We start from the raw sequence: 20,732 nt of genomic DNA, 5'->3' as shown, positions 1-20,732 counted from the left end.
TCTGCAGTGTTTTGTTAAATAACTAAACAAGCTAAACAACCAATAATAACCACCAAAACATGCCTTAAACTTTGTAGCTAAGGAACACTGTTAACATAAGGAACCGCTTGCAGAGTTTTTCAGGCCAAAAACTGGAGGTGCTCTGCAATCCCCAAAATACACCGCAAAAGCTAACATCAAAACTAATACAAGTATTTTGAACTAAATCAAAAGGAGCAGTTTTCACTCTTGGCCAACTCCTATAAAAATGCAATAAGGTAATAGCTAGTGTAAGGATTTATGCATATATCTGGTGAGACTATAAGATTAAGATTGTAGCAGCGCTAACACTCTACGATGGCATAAAGGCGCTTTCAATGTTGATGACATGAATGTTCATCAATATAGAGGGACATTGCATTACATATCCCTAATATTTGGTGTCAATTTTCCTCAATCGATGGCTGAGCTCATCGAAGTAATTATCCGAGAAGCGAAGCATCTGAAGAACAGCGGTGAGCAGCAGGATGTCGCATTTTAGGTTCAACTCCAACTCTTCATTGTAGTTCTTCACGGGAACAACACAGGACATGGGCACGCCGAGCCGAGCGGTGACCTCCTGCATCTGGATCACAAAACACCGTTAAAAAGAATTTAGGTGAGGGGAATGCATTTTACTAACGACAAAACAAAAACCTCAAATTTACACTCAAATGTGTAAAATCCTCAAATCCTCACCAAATCCTTAATGTAGATACTCTTATAGATGTATCCCAAATCCTCTTTCACCAAAGGGCAGGCTTCATCTACTTTAGTGAGCAGGACCAGCTGAGGAATCCCTGGAAAACACAAGAGTAGAAAGAAAACATTTCCAAAATGTTGTAGATTCTTATGTTTGGGGTTGTAACATTTTTAAGGGAAATTTCAATATTTACTACTTTGATAAATCATTTTGTTGCAACTTGAATTAAAACTTGTCTATTACTAAATGGTTTTTGATCTGCAGTACAACCTAATTTCCAGCAAAGATTGGACATTGTGAAAATAAAAACAAAAAAATAATGTAGACATGTTTAATTAAAAAAAAATAGAACAAAGACAGCATATCAAATGTTGAAACTGAGAATATGCTCATTTTGATGCCAGCAACTCGTTGGGACGGGCATGTTTACCACCGTGGTGCATCACCTCTTCTATGAACAACACTCTGTAGACATTTGGGAGCTGAGGAGACCGGTTGCTGGAGTTTTAAAAGTGAAATGTTGTCCCTTTATGGCTGATGTCAGAATTTTAGCTGCTCAACAGTTCAGGGGACTCCTTTGTCGTCTTTATCGTTTCATGATGCAGCAAGTGTTTTCAGTGGGTGACAGGTTACCCAGACTCTTCTTCTACTGAACCATGCTGTTGTAATACGTGCAGAATGCAGTTTAGCATTGTTTTGCTGAAATAAGCAAGACCTTCCCTAAAAAAGACGTTGTCTGGGTGGCAGCATATGTTGGTCCAAAACCTGCATATATTGTTCATGGTTCCTTCCTAGATGTACAAGCTACCCATGACATGTGCACTAATGCATCTGTATACTGTCAAGGATGCTGGCTTTTGAACAGTGCGCTGATAACAAGCTGGATGGTCCCTCTACCCTTAAACCCAGATGACGTGGCGTCCATGATTTCCAAAAAGAATTTCAAATTTTGATTCGTCAGAGCACATGACAGTTTTCCACTTCACCTCAGTCCATCTTAAATAACCTTGGGCCTAAAGAAGGCGGTGGCGTTTCTGAATGGTGGATTTATATGGCATGCGTGCTAAGTTGATCGGTGGTTCTGACTTGGCTTTAGGTGTAAATGTGAGTTATTATCTGTTTGTCTATGTTTGCCCTGTAATGGACTGGCGATCTATACAGGGTGCACCCTGCCTCTGCCCAAAGTCAGCTGGTATGGACTCCAACGCCCATCCCCACCCCCACCCACCCATGACCCTGGTCAGATTAAAGTGAGTACAGAAAATGGATAGCTGGACAGTAGTTTTAGAAACACCTTTCCTGAAGGCCTTCAACGCAAAGGACAACTAATCCTTTCTCCTATAAGATCATTTAATTGAATCTACTAAATTGTCAAATTTAGTGCTTTGATGGTGAACGATAAGGTGACTCAATTCTACTGACCCATTAAGTTGACCTTTTTGCGGATAGCAGCCAAATTATTTTCCATTTTTGCAGGCATGATGGCGATCTTGCAGGCATCAACGACGTAGACCACACAGTGGATCTTGTCTTTGATCTCCGGAGACTTGCGAAAGTCAAGCGCCTCCGAGTGCAGAGGAGCAATCGGGTTGAACTGAGTCACACGTTTGAGGAGAAAGAGAGGGACAGTTAACTACAGCCAAACACGCTTCCGACACTCATTATCCTGCTCAATGTGATAAAAGTCTGTACCTGATAGTGGTCTGGCAGATGACCTCTGAGGATGCAGCTGATGTCTTCTATATCAAGCCCCGCCCCTTTGTTTTCTTCCAATCCCATAGTATCACACAAGATGATTGGCAGAGGTTTGCCTTCTCGCCCATCTTTCACCGAATAGGTGCGAAACTGCCGTGTACCAAGTGATGGAATAACAGACAATAAAAAAAGATGGAGCCGTATTTCCATATTGAAATCAATCGCCTCAAATAGAAATCATGAGCAGGCAGCCACTAACCTGTGTGGTGAGGCTGGTGGCAGAGCAGCCAGATATGGCCTGGCTGGTGACATGACCTCTGAATATGGAGTTGATTGAGTTAAAGAAGCTGGACTTTCCAGCTCCAACAGCTCCAATGAGCAAAACCCGAGTCTGGGACACAGAGCTGATGAGGGGTTTGTAGACTTTAATGCTCTCAATCAGTTCCTTCCTCCTCCTGAAAAAACAAGGAGATAAAAAACGTTTCCATCTAGCGAAGAGGTCGTTGGTCGTTTTGACTGTTACAGAATATTGGTGTGCAGCCAGCTGACCTCTGCAAGCGGCAGCCATGGTTGCAGGTAAGCATAACAAACAATATCTAACATAATATTTTGCATAGACACTGTAATATAAATAGCTGCTCTAGTCCGCTTGCATGTCACTGCACGTGCAACACATTCATTACATTCAAATGATGAACACATTCTTACAAGTACTTCAGATTCATTTGTGTCAAATTCTACAAAGTATACTAATTATAACATTAATAGCACCACGTGCAGGATGGGGGCTCTATCCATATTACCCAGATTCCCAGTTCACTGTCCTCCACGGCCTCTCAAGGTCAGTGAGTTCTGTTGAAGAGCAAAATTAGATTATAAAGCTAGAACTACCTCCTTAGCGGTTGTATGCCTCCACCACCCAATCAAGTTAAGGTCTTATGTGGTGACGACTCTGAAGGAATGCTCTGGTGTTCACCAGTTGGCCAACAATACTAATTGACAGACGTCCCAGAGCTCGACCTCAAGGCCAAGTGAACATCAGTGGAGTTGGGTAGGTCAAGCAAATATAAATGTATGCCCTGCTTCCCACCTCAATCATTTTTAGACTCTACCCAAGACAAAATTAGTTGATAGCGAGTTTGTTTTTTGATCATTTGTACAATAATGAACATGAACTTGATAATATCAAATACTGGTGGACTGGTTTGTAGGCATGTACAGATCATCAGATATTAAATGTATCAGAGCACTGATCCTCAACAACAAAAATCTAAGTATGGTTATTTAAAGTGAAATTACCCTCCACTTGGTAGACTTCACACTCGGTCAGGTTGAGGTCATTGCCATGCATTTCTGCAGCATTGAAGTTGTAATTAGACCCTGGATTGCTGTGCACTACTGCTTGGGCTCCATTGATAAAACACAATGCTCCTCCAAAATAAGGGCCCCAGGCACTTGTCATTAATAATGCTGCATTAGAGTTAGTAACTAGATATTTGAGGAGCTTTTCTCCACTGAACGTGAAAAGAAAGGCCTGGTCATCATTCACATTCTGTTCTGACTGACTAAAGGGATGTTTGGTGTAGCCTCCGAACACATAACCAGAGGCGTTATAGCCCACAGACACAGTGGGAGAGCAGGTGTCACATCGTTGGTGGAAGGCTACGTTGGTGAAACCATGTACGCTGGCTTTGTACAGCAGCCGGAGTTTGACACGTCCCAGATTGAAGGAGATGGTTTTCTGCTGGCTACTGCTTAGCTTGCTGTTCATCGTGGACGGTTGGTCAGCTGAGGTGAGCGTAGAAATGATGCTGAATGAACCTTTGGTCGTCCCCCTCTGGTGTATAAAAGAAAGAAAAAAATGCATGAAAATTAAAGCAGGATATTTGGACTAACTATCATCTAAGTTGCACCTGATGTTCAATTTGTTTGTACATAAACACTGGTTCCACAAATAGTGTAGCTGTCCTGGGAGTACCACACAGCTCAAGAGCTCAGAAAGCGCAGAAAAACAGTCCTGTGTATTCAGCTTTGAGATCCAACTTGCTGAATCCAGAGGTAGGCTATTTTAAATACACTAGTTTATTTAACTTGAGTAGAAGAACTTTATCAACCCATAAAGGAACACTGAATCAGTCAGTTTATCAGAAACATTCAAATCTGCACATTTGGAGAGACGCACACGGTTATAATAAACAGGAAGGGTATGAAAACTTGTAATCTTGAAGGCAACTAGTAATTAAAGCTATAAGACAATATAGTGGAGTAAAAAGCACAAAATGTAGTGAAGTGGGAAAGAAGTATAAAGAAACATAAAATACTGTAGTAGGCAACATTCCCCCAGTGTTGCAGTGAGATTTTAGCAGACAAAAACCTATTCATTCCTCTTCTTTTTTTTTTTACGCCTCAATTTGTCTCCTGTTCTTGAAACAAACAAATCTAAAAACCTGTCATGCACAGTGATACCACTGATAGATGATAAAAGATAAAAGGTGGCAGAGCAATAAGTTTCAGTTTCCTGTCTGGTAAAAGACTGATTTGAGCCACGCCTATACACTGCACCCAATTGAACACATTTTCACTGGTTGTGAATCATTTTCTGAATCATATTATATCCCTCTACAGGATTAAATGACTCGCACTACTCCGCTCCCATCACTGGTTACCAGTAGCCGCCCGCATGTCCCGGCTCCTAAATGGTGGAATGAGCTCCCCAACGACATCAGGACAGCAGAAACTCTGCACATCTTCCGCCGCAAACTAAAAACGCACCTCTTCCGACTTCACCTTGAACAGTAGAACTTTAGTAGCGCTTAAAATGACACTTACTTTTAAGCACTTTGTAGTTTGGCTTTCTTGAAGAAATTGTATTTTCTTGATTCTTGTTGTTCTGGGTTTTGTACCCTCGCGGTTGTAAACGCACTTATTGTAAGTCGCTTTGGATAAAAGCGTCCGCTAAATGTAATGTAATGCCTAAACAAATTAATATATCAATACAGTTCAAAATCCTTCTGGCAGACATCTTGATTCAGCAAAAGGGCATATCTTTTTTTATTTTTTTTATTTCCAGTCTTACCTCCAATTCCTTCAGGCAGTTGAGAGATTAGGATGGTGTGGTCTGATGTTTCAGATGCGTGTCCGTGCGGAAAACGAAAGTGGAAGTCTCGCAGTAGAATGACTTTGCTTTCAAAATAAAAGTGTTTCTCGCGCTTTTAGAATTTTAGATTTTGCATCACTTTTTTAGTTTCAAGGTGAACTCGGACAGCTATTCTTGGCCACACTTTCATCATTTTGTCCTTGTGAGGTCTATTAAAAGTAGGTGAGCGTTATGAGTTTGATCATTCACGTAATGCCCCTAACATCGTAACAGCTATTTGTTCACCACCTTATTTAAAAAATGTCTAATTTCAAATTTCATTACCATCTACTCTAAAGGAAAATATCAAGTATGACAAAAAAACAGTGAATGTAGCAAGTTTTCTCTCATCGCTGGTAAAACAACAATTCTGTTTGTTTGTGCAAATGGTTCCTGAATGAACCCTAGTGCGTGACGCAGAAGAACTGGACAGTCTTACCAGTAAAATATTGCAATTGTTTGATTTTATTTTGAATTATACAGTTTTGTAAAAATAAAAAGATGATAACATTTTACAAAGAAATTCAAGTTTTCTATGTGAATCCCGCTTAAACAGAGATGTTCAAATCCTACACACAGATGCTTTAAAATGAATCAATCCAAAAACATGCACCTCAGGTCAGGTTACCTGGCGCCGCGCTAGTGGCAGCCCCTGAGAGCCCCCCTGCTGTAGTGAAGAAATTTCCCCTCGGGAATTAATAAAGTGTATAAAATAAAATAAAAATTTAAAAAAAAATAAACTAAACTAAAGTATGTCATTAACTGATGACAATTGAAACATAAATGATTATTGAAAAGTGAAACGATGACTTTAATCATATTTGGTCATGAATATTGCCAGAGTTCAGAATTTCAGTCTGTCTTCGGTGTGTTGTGGTGCATTGTCCTGGAAATACAGGTCAGCATACTGCAGAATGTGGTCAGCAGCTCTGAGTAGCAGCAGATCTGTGTTCACGTCCAGGTCCAGCTCTGATGAGTAGTTCTTCACCGGAACGATGTAGGAGGTGGACATACCCAGCAGAGCTCCAGCTTTACCCATCTGCAAACACACACAAGCACAACTTTACCAGTCAGTTATTTCAGCTCGATGAGAACAGGGCGTGTCTCAGGGCGTTTTCACATCTGTAAGTCGGGACCAAGATTAATGTTTTTCTTACATTGTAAACATTTCATCCAGTTAGTTTTGGTTTCACATTGCAGGTGGGCTGCTTCTCCCTTTACTTGACATGAATTGTTTTTTTTGTAGTTTTTGTATTTGGGTGCATTTTTTTCCAAGTTTACTTTTTTAATTTCTTCGACTTGTAATGTAAGGACCGGGACCAAACTTTAAAATGAATCTACGCTTGCTTACAATTAATTGCGTTTTCATGTTTTCTACACTGGAACAAACACTGCTGAAGCCGATAACTTTTGTTCCGTCACGTCTCACATTCTGCTCAGATACTTACAGAGGCTGTAACTCTCACATGTTAGACTGATAAATAAACATCTGTCCAGTTGTTCAATAATTATATACTACTAATTAGTCATGTGATTTTTGTTTCAAAGACTTTGTTGACTTCTAATGTAATTTGGTGATGCCTAAATTTTGGGTAGAACTTCTCCCCGTGTAATCTGCATGATTATCTCAGCTTTCTGTAAGCCACCGGCTGATTTTAGTAACCATTTTATATAATATGCCATTTTTGAATGCACCACTTCTATACAGTTAGATGATGATCAGTGTCCCCTGAGATTAAAAGTTTACATGACACCCTGCATATTTAGAATATCTTCTATTTCTTCTCATGAAGTGCTTTTAGAACGACTTTCATGGTATTATGTTCGGGGTATTGGCTTTTCTTTGTTTGTTTTTTTACAGAAAACTACATGAACATTTCTCAAACTGCCTATGGTTCATTTCAACTTACCATCTCCCGAATGATGCAGCTCTTGTAAACATTGGTGGCATCTTTTGCTGTTTCTGTACAAATCTGGTCGACATGAGTCAGCAGAGCCACCTGATGAACACCTAACAGACACAATACAATGCTGTCATGAAGTGTTCACTGTAAAATTTAAAAAAATATTTATTTCTTGCTCTATATAGCAATATATTAATGACACCTAAGATATCAAAATCCCATTCTTTCCAGTGATCTGTAAAGAAATGGTCTAGCTCCAAGTTGTTGATGCACTTGGGTCCTTCTGTAGTTCTAATCATGGCAAAACTTCCTAAAAACAGTTGTCAGTGAAATTTTATTGCAACGCATATCTCATAATAAAAAAAAAAAGTCAAACAATATAAACAAATTCAGGGGGGGGGAAGTCTGTCTGACTCAACTACTTCTCTGTCACTCAAAATTCAAAATCCATTCTGTTTGGGTACAAGGGATCTAATTCATCCAATAAAAATGAAACTGACATGGAAGAAGCAGAATTAAAGAGTGGCTACAACTTGGCAAACGTTAGGTTGCACAACCAAAATAAGTTCCATTCAAAGTAAGTCTGTGTTTAAGTATGATTGTGTTTCACTGCCTGTCCGTCTGTCCGTCTTTTGCTCACCCAGGTCACTGATGTGCTCTCTGAGCTTTTGGAAGGTGGTGCTGAGGCTTTTGGGGTAGGTCAGGATTTTAGAGGCATCCATAACAAAGGCCACACAATGGATCCTGTCTTTAAGGCTTGGCTTCTTCACATAGCCCACAGTCTCAGACCTCACTGGCTGCTCTGGGCTAAACTGAGAGAGAAGAATGAAGGGATTACATTTTTTTTTTTTTTTTTTAAACAACTGGTGCGGTGTCAGCATGTCAACATTTGCTACATAGCACTAAACACAAAGTACAGGCTGATGGGCATGTTAGTAGTTTTACTGGTATTTAGCCACCAGTCAATTAATTGGAAAAGCTGAAATTGTAACTTGTTGATGCCACTACATGAAAAGCCAGGAGATCGCCCAAGTTCTCAAAATGTTTCCTGTGGGGAACAAGTTTTATAGCAATCTATCCAATCGGTCAGATACTGGTCGAGATGCTCACTCGTTATGCTGTTATTTTCTGTCTCTGCTGTCCCCTCACCCAAACTTGTCAAAGCAAATGGCCGCCCACCTCAGAGCCTGGTTCTGTTGGACTTTTCTTCTTCTTAAAAAGGAGTTTTTCCGTTCCCACTGTTGGAGGTTTTTTTTCCTGTTAAATGTAAGTTTTCCTTCCATCTATTGCTCATGTGGAATGTGTTGAACTGTTGGGTTCCTTTTTATTACGTTTGAAGGTTCTGTTGTAAGGACTTTACTGTGTTAACTGCCCTGAGATGACTTATGTTGTGATTTGGCACTATATAAATAAAACCAGAAATGCTAACGTCATCGTGGCACTCTAGGAAAAGTCAAAGGATCACTGAATGACACATCCTCTGGAAACCGTGACGACATGAACAAAATGTTGTGCAAATATATCTAGTATAGTTTAGATATGGCAGTCGGGACTAAAGTGCTGGACCAGTCCACTGACCAGCGACATTGCCATCCTTTGAGCCATGATACTGGCGTGTCGAAAAGACTATTATAATAATAATCCTGCTTACCTTGTGCTCCTCAGGAACATGGCCTTTAATGACAGACAGGATGTCATGAAGGGTCAATCCATTCATCACTCCATCCCCCAGACCCATAACATCACACAGCACCAGTCCGCTATCCTCTCTCCTCTGACCACGGATGTTGAAAGACTGCAGCTGGCAAAAAGAAAAAGAAAGTTAGTTGGGTGGAAAGCACCCTAACCTCCAGGTTGAAAGAAGTGAGAATGAAGTCTGGAACCAACACTGTCTGCGTAACAACAACCATTCCTGTTCAAGTCTTGCTTCTCTGTGGCTTTTTCTATTTGGGTCTTCTCCATCTGACGAAACCCCGATATGTACATGCTGCTGCCCCACTTGTACCTTTTTGGTGAAGCCAGACGAGAAGGAGCCCACCATGGCCCGGTTGGTCACTCTTCCATTAAACACTGACTGGACTGAGCTGATGAAGCTGGACTTTCCAGAACTGATGGGGCCCAGGAGGAGAACCCGGGCCGGAGTCACCTCCTCACAGCTCGGTCTGTAGGAGCTGACAGTCTTCATCAGGCTTGTCTTTTCCCTGGGTTGGAATTCAGGATGGTTACTTGCACTTCAGAAAAAAACGAAATCAGTAGGATAAAGGCAAAGAAGGAATTTATTTGTCTAAAGTTGAGTTTCTTGAATAGCACAACTTTACTCACTCCTCCGTCCACTCTACGTCCCTCCATTGACACGCCAACTTCGCTTGAAATGTAAATAAACGTTTAAGAGTTGATGAAGATTTAATGAAATTTTCATTGTTTGTTTCAAGTGAAATGCAAGAAATTACACCTGACTATTCAAGTGGGTTTGCATTCGTTCTTTGTTTAATTTGTCTAATACTATGGGTAAGCAAACAAAATTAATGGTAAAGTAACATCCTGACTTTTCCAGAAGTTACAATGTAGCTGTAGCTTATTTCAGGAGGCCTCCCAGCATCTGAGGCAAATTTATTGTACTGTTAAAAAAAAGAGTTATTGGCATAGAACTGTTTGTAACTTACTTGTGAATAAAGGTGCAGGCTCTTCGTCCTCCCCCATCACTGTTGAACTATCATCTTTAACTTGGCTGAGGGACGCGAAGGAAAGCTCTTTTGCCTTGGGAGCAGTTACCGTGCTGGGACCAGTTGCAAAAGGTGATTGGCTATTGAACTTAGGTACTGTAAAACTAAAACTGGTCAAGCAGATGAGAAAAACAAGCACATGCATCAGAGGAAGCAAAGGGGTAGAAATCCACTGGAATGTCCTGTAAATGATGCTGCTTTTTGAACACTACATGTGACCCAAAACTACGATATATTGTGAGTTTGTGAGGCCCCGCTGATTGAGAGAGCCTAGAAATGAAACAGCAGCACACAAATGCCACTGAATGCGGCTGCTGACCTCTCACTGGACTGCATTATACCCCGTTTAAAAAAAAGACATTTCTTCCTCTCTGAAAGTCCGCTGCGATGAAGGGCGTGAGAGGGTCCTGGGCCAAATGACATTATGTGGCCTGACTTGTACTTCCCTCTTCAGGCCATGATGTTTGGCTCCTCCTACCTCATTGGGGAATCATCTTCACCTGCTCAGGAGTGAGCCGGCTTTCTACCAGTATGCCTCTCTCTGAATGAGCTCACCCTAAGAAGCAACATGTTCAGAGTGAATTCTGTTGGCTGTGTCTTACAACATAAAATGTGATTTGGAACAAGTTTTTCTTACAGCGAGCCAGACCTTTCCACTTCAAACAATTTGTCAACTGGGGCTGTGCACACATATTGCCACACTAAAGTCAACAATGGCCAGAATGAATCTTTCTGAAGAAGTCTGGGAGGTCACGGGTGCCAGATATGCATTACGATGACTCGGGTAAGGTTAGGATTTATTCCTACAATTCAAAGTTGTTTGGTTACTTAAAAGAGGGAAAACTGGGAAACCGTTAACATGAAAGAAGGTTGTGGTGAAACTTTAGATCACAGTAAACCCACTTTTCTTCTTTGCAGTTATTTTCCTGCATCTACTTCCATCCGGTCTATGTCGACTCTATCCTCAACAGAATCTCGGGGTAGCTGGATCCTTTCACAGCGGACTTTTGGATTGGGTACATCCTGGACAGGACGCCGTTCACAGAGCCCAACACAAGACAGACAGACCGAATCGATCTCATTGGAGACCTGACAGTGCAACGTCCTGCCACCAATAGCCGCAACCTGACTTGCACCACGGGCCTGTCAATAGAGCAGACATTCCCCCCCCCCCCCCCCAAAAAAAAAAAACACATCTTTTTGAGTCTTATTTTCTAATTATTGATGGGATTATTTTCAGATTAACCGCAAGAAAACTAATGAGAAAGAGCGACTTGGCTAACAACTCCAAAATATCATGAAAAGAAGTTGAATGGGAGTCTATGGAGCCTGGGGCTTTCTGGCAGAGGCATATAAGGCGCTTTTTCAGACACTGGTTTGGTCAGATTGGTCTGCCCTTCGGACTGGCTGAGTGAACGTAAACATCAACAGGTGTGATCCGCGCTCTGGCACAGCAAGGCTGCAACAGGGCCACTGCAATCTAAATCCGCTAATTCCACTCATTGCATGCCTTCTAGCGTATATAAAACACCCCATAGTTGGGGGGGGGGGGAATTAAAAAAATAAAAAAATCACTTAATTCAAGTAGTAAACGTTACCAAATGTTAAACGAGCTAAATTACAGATTTTAGCTTCTCAAATATCACAAAGTCCAAGTAAAGTAAAGCTCGGGACCGACTGCGACACAGGATCCAGTCCAAAGCGGGTCAAAAGCTACCACAGGTTAGTGATGTCACTTCAAACTTCGTAAAAAAAAATTAAATAAAAACCGACTTAAACTTAATCATCGTGAATTCCTACCCTCTGTTCTCCATATTAAACGCAGCAATGTAGACGTGGCGGACAACAGCAGCTCACGAGAGACGAATGGGCTGTTTCCGTTTTCCAATAAAAGTGATACTTTTTGAACTCCTTTCTTAGGAAATGAAAGTGAAACTGAAGCTGTCAGAGGCGGGGAGATGATCAAATTTAAGCCCCGAGTTGGATGTCTTTGGACGAGATGGCCAGTTTGAAGCTCTCCAAATTGTTTTAAGTTGACCTTGGGTACTGATTGTCAAATTATGAAACGATAAAGAGTTTATCTGCCCCGATCGTTAAATACTGAATATAATTCAGTACTATGTCATTGATTGAGCAACAAGGACATCTTGATTACATTTGTAAACAACAGAAAATAACCCCAAAACACGTGGTTTATAAAAGCACTATTAATATTTACTTGGTACCGATACAACTGTGCAGCAATCTACTTTCAATGTTAATTGTCTTCAGAAGATGGTACCTTTACTTTACACCTGAAGATGATTGCCTATTCTGAAAAGGAAGAGAATAGCAGCAATTTAAGATATACAGTGGTGGGAAAAAGGTGTTTGCCCCCTTCCTGATTTCCAATTTTTTTTTTGTATGTCTGTCACACTTAAATGTTTCAGATCATCAAACAAATTGAAATATTAGTCAAAGATAACAAGTAAACACAAAATGCAGTTTTTAAATGAAGGTTTTTATTATTAAGGGAGAAAAAAAAAAATCCAAACCCACATGGCCCTGTGTGAAAAAGTGTTTTGCCCCCTAAACCTAATAACTGGTTGGGCCACCCTTAGCAGCAACAACTGCAATCAAGCGTTTGCGATAACTTGCAATGAGTCTTTTACAGCGCTGTGGAGGAATTTTGGCCCACTCATCTTTGCAGAGTTGTTGTAATTCAGCCACATTGGAGGGTTTTCCAGCACGAACTGCCTTTTTAAGGTCATGCCACAGCATCGCAATAGGATTCAGGTCAGGACTTTGACTAGGCCACTCCAAAGTCTTCATTTTGTTTTTCTTCAGCCATTCAGAGGTGGACTTGCTGCGGTGTTTTGGATCATTGTCCTGCTGCAGAACCCAAGTTGGCTTCAGGCAACTCCTGTACCTGCATTTTCTAATACATTTACATTACAATGGGTGTCACTGTGTTTTAGATCTTTAGTGTCCATGAAGTTCAATTAAATTTGGTATGATTATCACTAACAATAATAAAGAAAGCATGTACACCTCAGTTTTTGAATATGGAGCGCGTGTAGAGGGTAAATGTGAAAGTAGAGGACACAGACTGTGCTGCCTGTGAGGACATCACAGACACAAATGGGAAATTTGATTTGAAATAAAACATCAGATGTGAGGTGGATACAAATCCTGTGGCCAGAAACACCATCAACAGCCTGAAATAATGTAAAACTTGTATATAAAGACATTTGTTTTTACTGTACAATGTTATCAGGGTTTGCCCTACAATGATTTCGTGCCACACCTAAGTTTTATTGCACACCACCTAAGCCAAACGAACAGTGTATAGTATGCAGTGGTTTTACAAAAAATAAATATCATACTGATGATATTCCAAACTGATATAAAAATGCATAGTTTTTAAGTACCCCCAACCCACCTCCTTGCTGTGACCACTGAGCACCAAAGCCCTCCAGAAGCACAAGGAAAACCCTTGATTTAAAAAAAAAAAAAAAAAAATTTGACATATATGTGACAGAACTTGTGCAACAGAAAACTGAAGCAGAATCACACATCAGATATTTTTACTTTAGAGTCACTGTCTGTAATTCTCAAAAATAAATTAAATATAGAAACACACGATTTTGGTGGCAGTGGTGAACTGAGTACTTGTGACGCATGAACTTAAAAGTTTTGAGTGGGTGATGGCCAAGACTAGTGCATGGCAATATGTCATCCAACGTTTGGAAAGCAAGATGTTTTAATACAGCGGAGGCATGACAGGAAACAACAGGTGTCATATTAATCCAGGCTGTGGGATTGGATTGTGCAGGCTACTTTCTCTCCAAAGTGTCTTTATTTTTCGGGTTAATTTATGATGACTAAAAAAAGACAAAAGTTCACATATTTGGAAACATTCACATGCTGAACTACGTGTATGTTTTTGGTATTTCTATTGTTACTCATCAAATCCACTAGAGGGGTCTCTAGTCTTGTGTTTGAACCTGCAGTTGTTCAGCTACTGGTTGACAGCAGGGGTCAACCTATGGCCACACTGTCTTCTTTTTCCTTCACAGGGAGCTACCACAGCTTCACTTTCAAAACTTCCTCCTGCACTCAAGGAAAAGATGTCCTGACAAACTATCACTGTCATCACTCAGTAGCTTTTAATAATTAACAAATATTTTTGACCTGAACATCCACCTGTAATTGACGGTGGTGATTGCTGTTTCTTGGATGAGAAACTTGTTTTGTGCACCCGTGTGTGTTTGTTTCTTTGGCTTGTTTGAGAGAAGGTTAGTTTTGCACTGCATGGTGGGAAACCCTTAACCGGGGTTCAGTCTAATGTAACATACAGTAGGCCTATTATTGTAATAAGTTTACATCAATACATATTAGACTATTATCTGCACTAACATTATGATCTTTATTGTTTACACTTGATTGCTATTGTTGTAGGCCATAAAAGTGTTTAACTGGGTTTTATTTGTTTTGCTCTGTTTAAGAAGAAATTCCGTCTGTAAGTATAATGTTTTATTTTATTATCAATTTAGCATTCACTATTGGCCTTTACTTTCCATAATTATGCTTGCCTTCAAAACCCACAGACAGAACCATACAAACCCACAAACTTTAGTTTTCATGAGGTTTTCTGATGTACTAAACTTGAAAGGACAAACACAAAATACAAAATCACAGTGCAAATTTGTTAAGCTTCCACCACATTGCAGGCTGTGGTTACTACAGATTGGATCTTGTACGCGGTATTCCACAAAAAATTATTTGAGTGGTAAAAATGAAGTCTTTTGTGTTACAAACAGAGGCAATGTTGCATGACCTTCTCAGTTTAATCAAAATATTCCCTGTAACTGTTGCAGTGAGACTACTGAGTCTTCACATTTTGTTAATGTTACAACATTTTGTTACACTGTTCAGCTATTGATGTGAATGTGAGTGAATACAGCTGAACAAAAGCTGAATCCAAAAGATTTTTTTTATATTCACCGTATTATCTTTGGGGGAACCTGTTCTTCACTTCAACCTGTCGGATTACCCTATGATCTGATCGTGTTATCTGACATTAAAACTATTTTTTCAACGGGCTCTTCTCTCTTGTTGTTTCAGTACATTTTGATGCACCTCCAGTGTTTATCAGAGAAGCCTCAGACCAGGATTGAACTGCACACTTCACATGGTAAAATACCACCAGATTTTCTCCAGAGTTTCACCACCGCTGTTATAAACTGCCCTGCTGACTTCATGGGATCGAATTTCCTATTAACTTATTTCATTATAAATAACAACTAAAATCGAATTGATAATAGTCATCTCACTTTTTGACTGATGTGATTGAAAGTTAGATTAATGCGCGCTCCCCTCTAAGCTTAATAAACCTGAAAAAAACAGCGGGTTCTTTCTGGTCAGTCATCTGTCATTCATTCTGTCTTTATCTGGGCTGTTTTGGCCAGCGGCCTGTGACTGTGACCAGGCATAATAAGAGTCCACAACAAGACACAGTTACCTTTATGACCTTGTGGCCATGACAAGCTTTTGCTGTGTCTGCAAAAATAATGGACCGTTGGTGTTCATTTCTGGAGCTCCTTGTAAGAAGACTTAGAGATGCTGAGCTGTTGTTTGGATGGAGAGATGGAGAGTAGATAATGAGGTCCAAACCTGGCAGAAACCCTTCTGGATACTTGATGACCCGAAAAAGAAACGTACAACTTCCAACAAGTCTGACTCAGCAGTTAATGTTGGAGTTGGAGCTGCTTAGTTTTTTGAGGGTAACACCCAAATCAAAAATACTGCCAACCACAGCCTTGTGGTCATGACAGGGTGTCTTTAAACATGAGTGTAACTGTGGGTGATTTGACAGCAAACACTATCGCTCAGCTGTTATCTGTGCGTGGAGGAACTGCAGAAGCTGACCTGATGATTCCACAGTCCTGCAACATGTGTTTGATCTGTTTATGAGTATGTGTAATGTACGTTTAAATAACTTCTGCTCGTCTAACGTTTAGATAACTCGCTCTCATGTGGATAGTACGTTCCCAACTAGAAACAAAGTACATGAAGCTGAATCTATAAGATGCTGGAGTGGAAGGTTAAATTTAGAAATAAAAGTTAATGCAGTCGCTAATCATCTGACAAAACATTTCCAAATCTCATTTCCAGAAAATTACAAAGTAAAGGTAAATACAAAGTGAAATAGAAACTGTGTAAACTCTACCTCGATCAGTGGCCTCAGGGTCTTCAGTGAAGCATCTAAGACCCTGAACGCTGCTGCAATTCAAAAAACAAAGTGCTGAGACTTCTGTGAGTGGAAAGTAATAAACTCAGGAGTGTATTTTAGGTACAAACAACACTCCAACTTACTCAGATATAATATCATAAAGTTGTTTCATGTAGCATTGTGTTTCTCTAAATGAATACATGTTGCATAAATATTGTTACTTTCTGTCATCATAGCTTGTCTTCGTCTCCCTCCCTTGTATCAATCCATTTGTGTTGAAGTCCCAGAATAAGCTTTTGATATCAGCTATTTTACATTTAACTCATGCAAACTGACCTCAACTATGTAAATTAAACCAGGAGATTTCCCGCCAAATGTAACTGCCAGCCAACAGTCACGTAACTTGCGGGGGTGACTGGAGGCTGACCTGCCTCTTATTTTTTTTTTTTTTACGTTTTGTACTGTATATATCTAAATTAACGTAAAGTAGTAGTGATCTACTGATAGTTTACACCTTTACCGCAGCTCTTCTTCATCATCTGGGGCTGTGAGTTCAGACGGTTTGGACAGCTTCAGCTCTGACTCAGCAGCCCCAGACGATATCAGTGGAGTGAGGAGCTGCAGGTGAGAGGAAGAGGAGGAGGAGTAAGAGGAGGACGAGGACGGGGACGAGGAGGGTGAGCCGTCTAAACGGGGAGCTATGCTGACTATGTAGCCGTGTGACACAGCAGTCTGTTTTAAAGGCAAACCCCCTCCCCCCCACCCACACACGCACACACATGCTGCACCCTTATCCATCCTAGATGACACACATAGATGCAAGTTCCCATTCTCTGCTGGAAGGCCTCCCAGTAGCCTCAATAGCTCAAAGTGCAGCGAGGGTTGAAATGAAAGCACTGCAGTGATCTGGATGGAACAGGTTGGAGCTGAGGAGAGGGTTCGGAGAATAACAACCTGGAAATTGTGGCAGGTGGAAAACACTGGAGTCAAAAGTACATGGTGAAGGCTTTAGGTGGAGGATAAAATTATTTCATAAAGTTTTTAATCTCCGAAAATACTGTTTTAATATGTAATATTTTTCCAAATAAGGCTTTCCTCGTAGGATTTTTTTGTTTTTTTGGTTTTGTTTTTTAGTTTTGTTCTTTATCATATTTAGGCTCGTCACTTTGTTTATCAGTGCTAACAACAGAAGTTATGGCCTTTAATGTTCTCATGGTCAATGGTCCCGGAGCGCTGGAGTTGTCAGTTGTCAGACTTCAAAATCATCTAAGTCTATTTATTTCCTTCATTCTGACATATTTTCCTGCTACACTCTTCACTGTTGCGCTGTGGAAGTGACAATGTGACATGTTGTTTTTTTTGGTAGCTACAGGTTGATCAGCACATAATGTTCTGTGCTGCAGGCAGCCTCTGATCATGTTCACAGAGCCATGTATAGACTGCTGGGGTTCGGAGGAAAGCACTTCACCTCAGTGTAAAGTGCGAAGTTGTTTGTCTGGTGAGTTCATTTCAGCCTCTCCACCTTGGTGGAACAGCGGCCAGGCGGTGTCCGTTATTAGAACGCAACCAGATGCAATTTTTCAAAGGTTGCCAAGTGTGTCACATTCAGTGAAGCGGCTGCCTGGTACTACTACGACTAAAATGGACGCAGCATTGCGATATTTCATTTCGGTTGCAATGTTTCAGATGTCAGTCTGGCCTCGTGATGCGCCTCACAAATGAACTCCAAATAGCGATGGCCCATTTCATGCATTTAGTTAATAGTTGGCTAAGCACAGATCGGCATTCCCCAACAAAACGCCTTTCAGCTATTGCAAAGCTATTTCTTTCTATCAAACGAGGCACTTCTCATAAACGGAGTGGAGTCTCTCTTTCAGGTTTTTCCAATTTCTGAGAATAAAAGACTGAAAGGCAGAAAATGCCCTGAAGGCCTCTGCAGGTATCAGCTCGACTGTGTGCTTTCTTTGCTGTGTATTTGGTTGTAACTTGTTTGCTGTGCTGCGATTTACTGTCTGGAGGAAACTGTTCATATTTCTTGTTTTTCCATTCCCATGAGGGATACAAAACATTGTGCTGATGAGCAAAACTCTTGAAGCATCTCAATTCTACATTTTACAGTTGATACAGTACATACAGTATTTCATCTCTGTGTTCCAGGACTGTCTGTTCTGTGATGAAGATAGTTTCCAGGTATTTTTGATAACTGCTTGTATTACTGCTGCTGCTGATTCACATGACTCTGCCTGTCACTCAGAAGGGTAATCCACATGTATGACAGTAACTGAATCCTCTTCAGCGGGTGGCTCAGTGCTGGCAGAGCGCCAATGTAGTCAATGTCCCTGAGCACAAAACAAAAATATCTCCCTGTTTATTTCCTGTACATCACTATGAGTAAAAGTATCAGGTAAATGCACTCTGACCCCTCCTCCGCTCCTAGAAGAAGTAATAATGGTCAACATGACTCTGGCTTGCTGTTTTCCCTGCAGGCCGCAGGTAGTCTGTTGTAACTTTCCATATCCAGTGACCCAAGGTCTGAAAGTGTTTGTCATGTTGTGCAGGACTGGACTCAGATGCTGTCTGTAAGCATTACATCATCTTCAGTTGATATTCGTGTCATTAATTTGTGATCACCGGTGGTGGTGTTGTTATCTTTTCTTTATGCAGCATTTGTTTTTCCTGCACTTGATTGCAATGACAACCAGTCAGCGTTTGTGATCACTTCAGGACGTTTACACACAGTTAAAGTCTCTTTTACAGATGACGTGTTGTTAGTTGACGTGTTTGTTTTCGTCTCTCGTCTTTGTCTAGAAAGTATTACTCTGATGTACTTATGGCAGTCGGAATAACAGTTTTCTCAGTCTGCTTCTAGGTGGAGAATTGAAATTGTCAGGTTGTGATGAGACAGTTAATGATGTCATGTGTGACAGAAAGTGCTTCATGATGTCACCGGACACTGGCTGGGTTCTTGTGGTCTCTCTCAGACAAACTGCTGCCTGTGACTCACTTTGAAACACCTCTTGTGTTATTATCATCACGATCTAGTGTCGGCCCCACTGGATGAATATTCTTTTTTCTTTTTTTTTTTTTTACTCCTGTTGTGGTCAGACACTTAGTTTAAATACTGCCTGCCCCGACGAGTAAGGTCAGCGTTTGTCTGGTAAACATGTCGCTGCATGTTTACAATGCAACACCACGCTGTGGTTCAACAGGTGTGGTAAAGCACCAGCACTTTCAGCATCAGAGGTTTAATTTCTGTGAGGGAAGACGGTGATAACAGTGTGCTGAATTATAATTGCAATAAATGTGAGTTCATCGTAACATGTTGGTTAAAAAATGGAGAAAAAGACAGCACTTCCTGTCAACGTTAGCATGTTTAACCGGAGAGATATTTGATTTTGGGGCAAGTACAGATACTGCTATTAGGAAGTGAAAGAAATTATGTATTGACCGAACTGTGATTATCAAACACTTGTGACAAAGATATTTAATGAAAGCAGGGTCATTTACAGTTTATTGATGTATAACTTCATTGTCAAAAACACCAGGCTTTGACTTCAACCTTTATTGGAGCATCTCAGGAGCAAATGGTTGAAACCTTGACATGAGCTTTTGTGTTTGGAGAAACCTTGTAAATATACGAAAAAATGATCTTTATACAAAAAAGATCATCTCTACGCAGTGGAATGTGCACATTTGACATTTTAACCACTAATTTAGCTGATGTTTTGCTCATTGACTGCTCTGCTTATTGTTATTTCACTTGAATGTCTGACTTTCACTGTGCAGCGTGATGTACGTGTAGAGTTTGACACTTCTTGATGATTTTGGGAGGTTTCTCTGAGGTCACCTTAAATCTAATTTAATCCATGAACATACAAGATGACTTTTAACATAACAGCTAGTTAGAAGTCAACAGCGTTACAACATTCAGCTTACACAAACTCCTTAATCTAACTACATGGTTTTGGTGCCTAAACCTGGGGCACTTTGACCTGACATGGACGTGGGCCAGTAGAAAAGAAAAGGCCAGGACAAACATAGGAACCAACTTGTGAGCTGTTATTGTGAGACTAATTTGCTTCGTTCTGGGTACGGACGTCGTTATTACACATTTTGATGTGGGCCTGGGCTTTTATAAAGGCATTACTGAGAAGAAGATACCATATCTTCTGTCTAGCAGTTTAACTTTTGAAATGACAAATATTTGCAGATTCTGGATTTTTAAATGAGGGAAAAGTTGTGGTTATAAAAAAAAAAAAAACAAAAAAAAACATTCAAATTAATTGAACTTTTTTTGGTGGAAAAACACATTGTTATTGTTTAAGGACAAATTATTTGG

General features: G+C 40.5%; 2 protein-coding genes across 6 annotated transcripts; both read right to left on the bottom strand.

The window, feature by feature from the left end:
• On the bottom strand, positions 1-5,559 carry LOC138623094 (interferon-induced protein 44-like). Of its 2 annotated transcripts, XM_069702384.1 has the most exons (8): positions 5,493-5,559; positions 3,716-4,253; positions 3,220-3,268; positions 2,676-2,871; positions 2,414-2,566; positions 2,144-2,315; positions 718-818; positions 1-604 (listed from the first exon to the last, which is right to left on the bottom strand). In XM_069702384.1, exons 2-8 carry the CDS (start codon positions 4,185-4,187, stop codon positions 410-412), a joined length of 1,338 nt encoding a protein of 445 aa, XP_069558485.1. In that variant the 5' UTR covers positions 4,188-4,253; positions 5,493-5,559; the 3' UTR covers positions 1-409. The 2 variants fall into 2 exon arrangements, with proteins under 2 accessions (XP_069558485.1, XP_069558486.1); XM_069702385.1 differs by lacking the exon at positions 5,493-5,559 and having other exon boundaries at positions 3,716-4,270.
• Positions 5,560-6,283: 724 nt separating this feature from the next.
• Positions 6,284-12,080, bottom strand: ifi44g (interferon induced protein 44g). 4 transcript variants are annotated; one of them, XM_069702399.1, is made up of 8 exons: positions 11,980-12,080; positions 10,120-10,289; positions 9,779-9,821; positions 9,462-9,687; positions 9,108-9,257; positions 8,097-8,268; positions 7,463-7,563; positions 6,284-6,591 (listed from the first exon to the last, which is right to left on the bottom strand). In XM_069702399.1, the coding sequence occupies exons 1-8, from the start codon at positions 11,991-11,993 to the stop codon at positions 6,397-6,399; spliced, it is 1,071 nt and encodes a 356-aa protein (XP_069558500.1). In that variant the 5' UTR covers positions 11,994-12,080; the 3' UTR covers positions 6,284-6,396. The 4 variants fall into 4 exon arrangements, with proteins under 4 accessions (XP_069558500.1, XP_069558502.1, XP_069558499.1 ...); XM_069702401.1 differs by having other exon boundaries at positions 10,120-10,184; positions 11,980-12,052; XM_069702398.1 differs by lacking the exon at positions 11,980-12,080 and having other exon boundaries at positions 10,120-11,477.
• Positions 12,081-20,732: the final 8,652 nt, after the last annotated feature.

The sequence above is a fragment of the Brachyistius frenatus genome, unplaced genomic scaffold (genome assembly GCF_029030835.1).
Source record: "Brachyistius frenatus isolate BFR_SWC_R1_liver_20210118 unplaced genomic scaffold, ASM2903083v1 Contig_41, whole genome shotgun sequence".
NCBI lineage: Eukaryota > Metazoa > Chordata > Actinopteri > Embiotocidae > Brachyistius > Brachyistius frenatus.
Note: the sequence above shows the minus strand (reverse complement) of the source record. Positions and strands in the feature narration are given on the sequence as shown.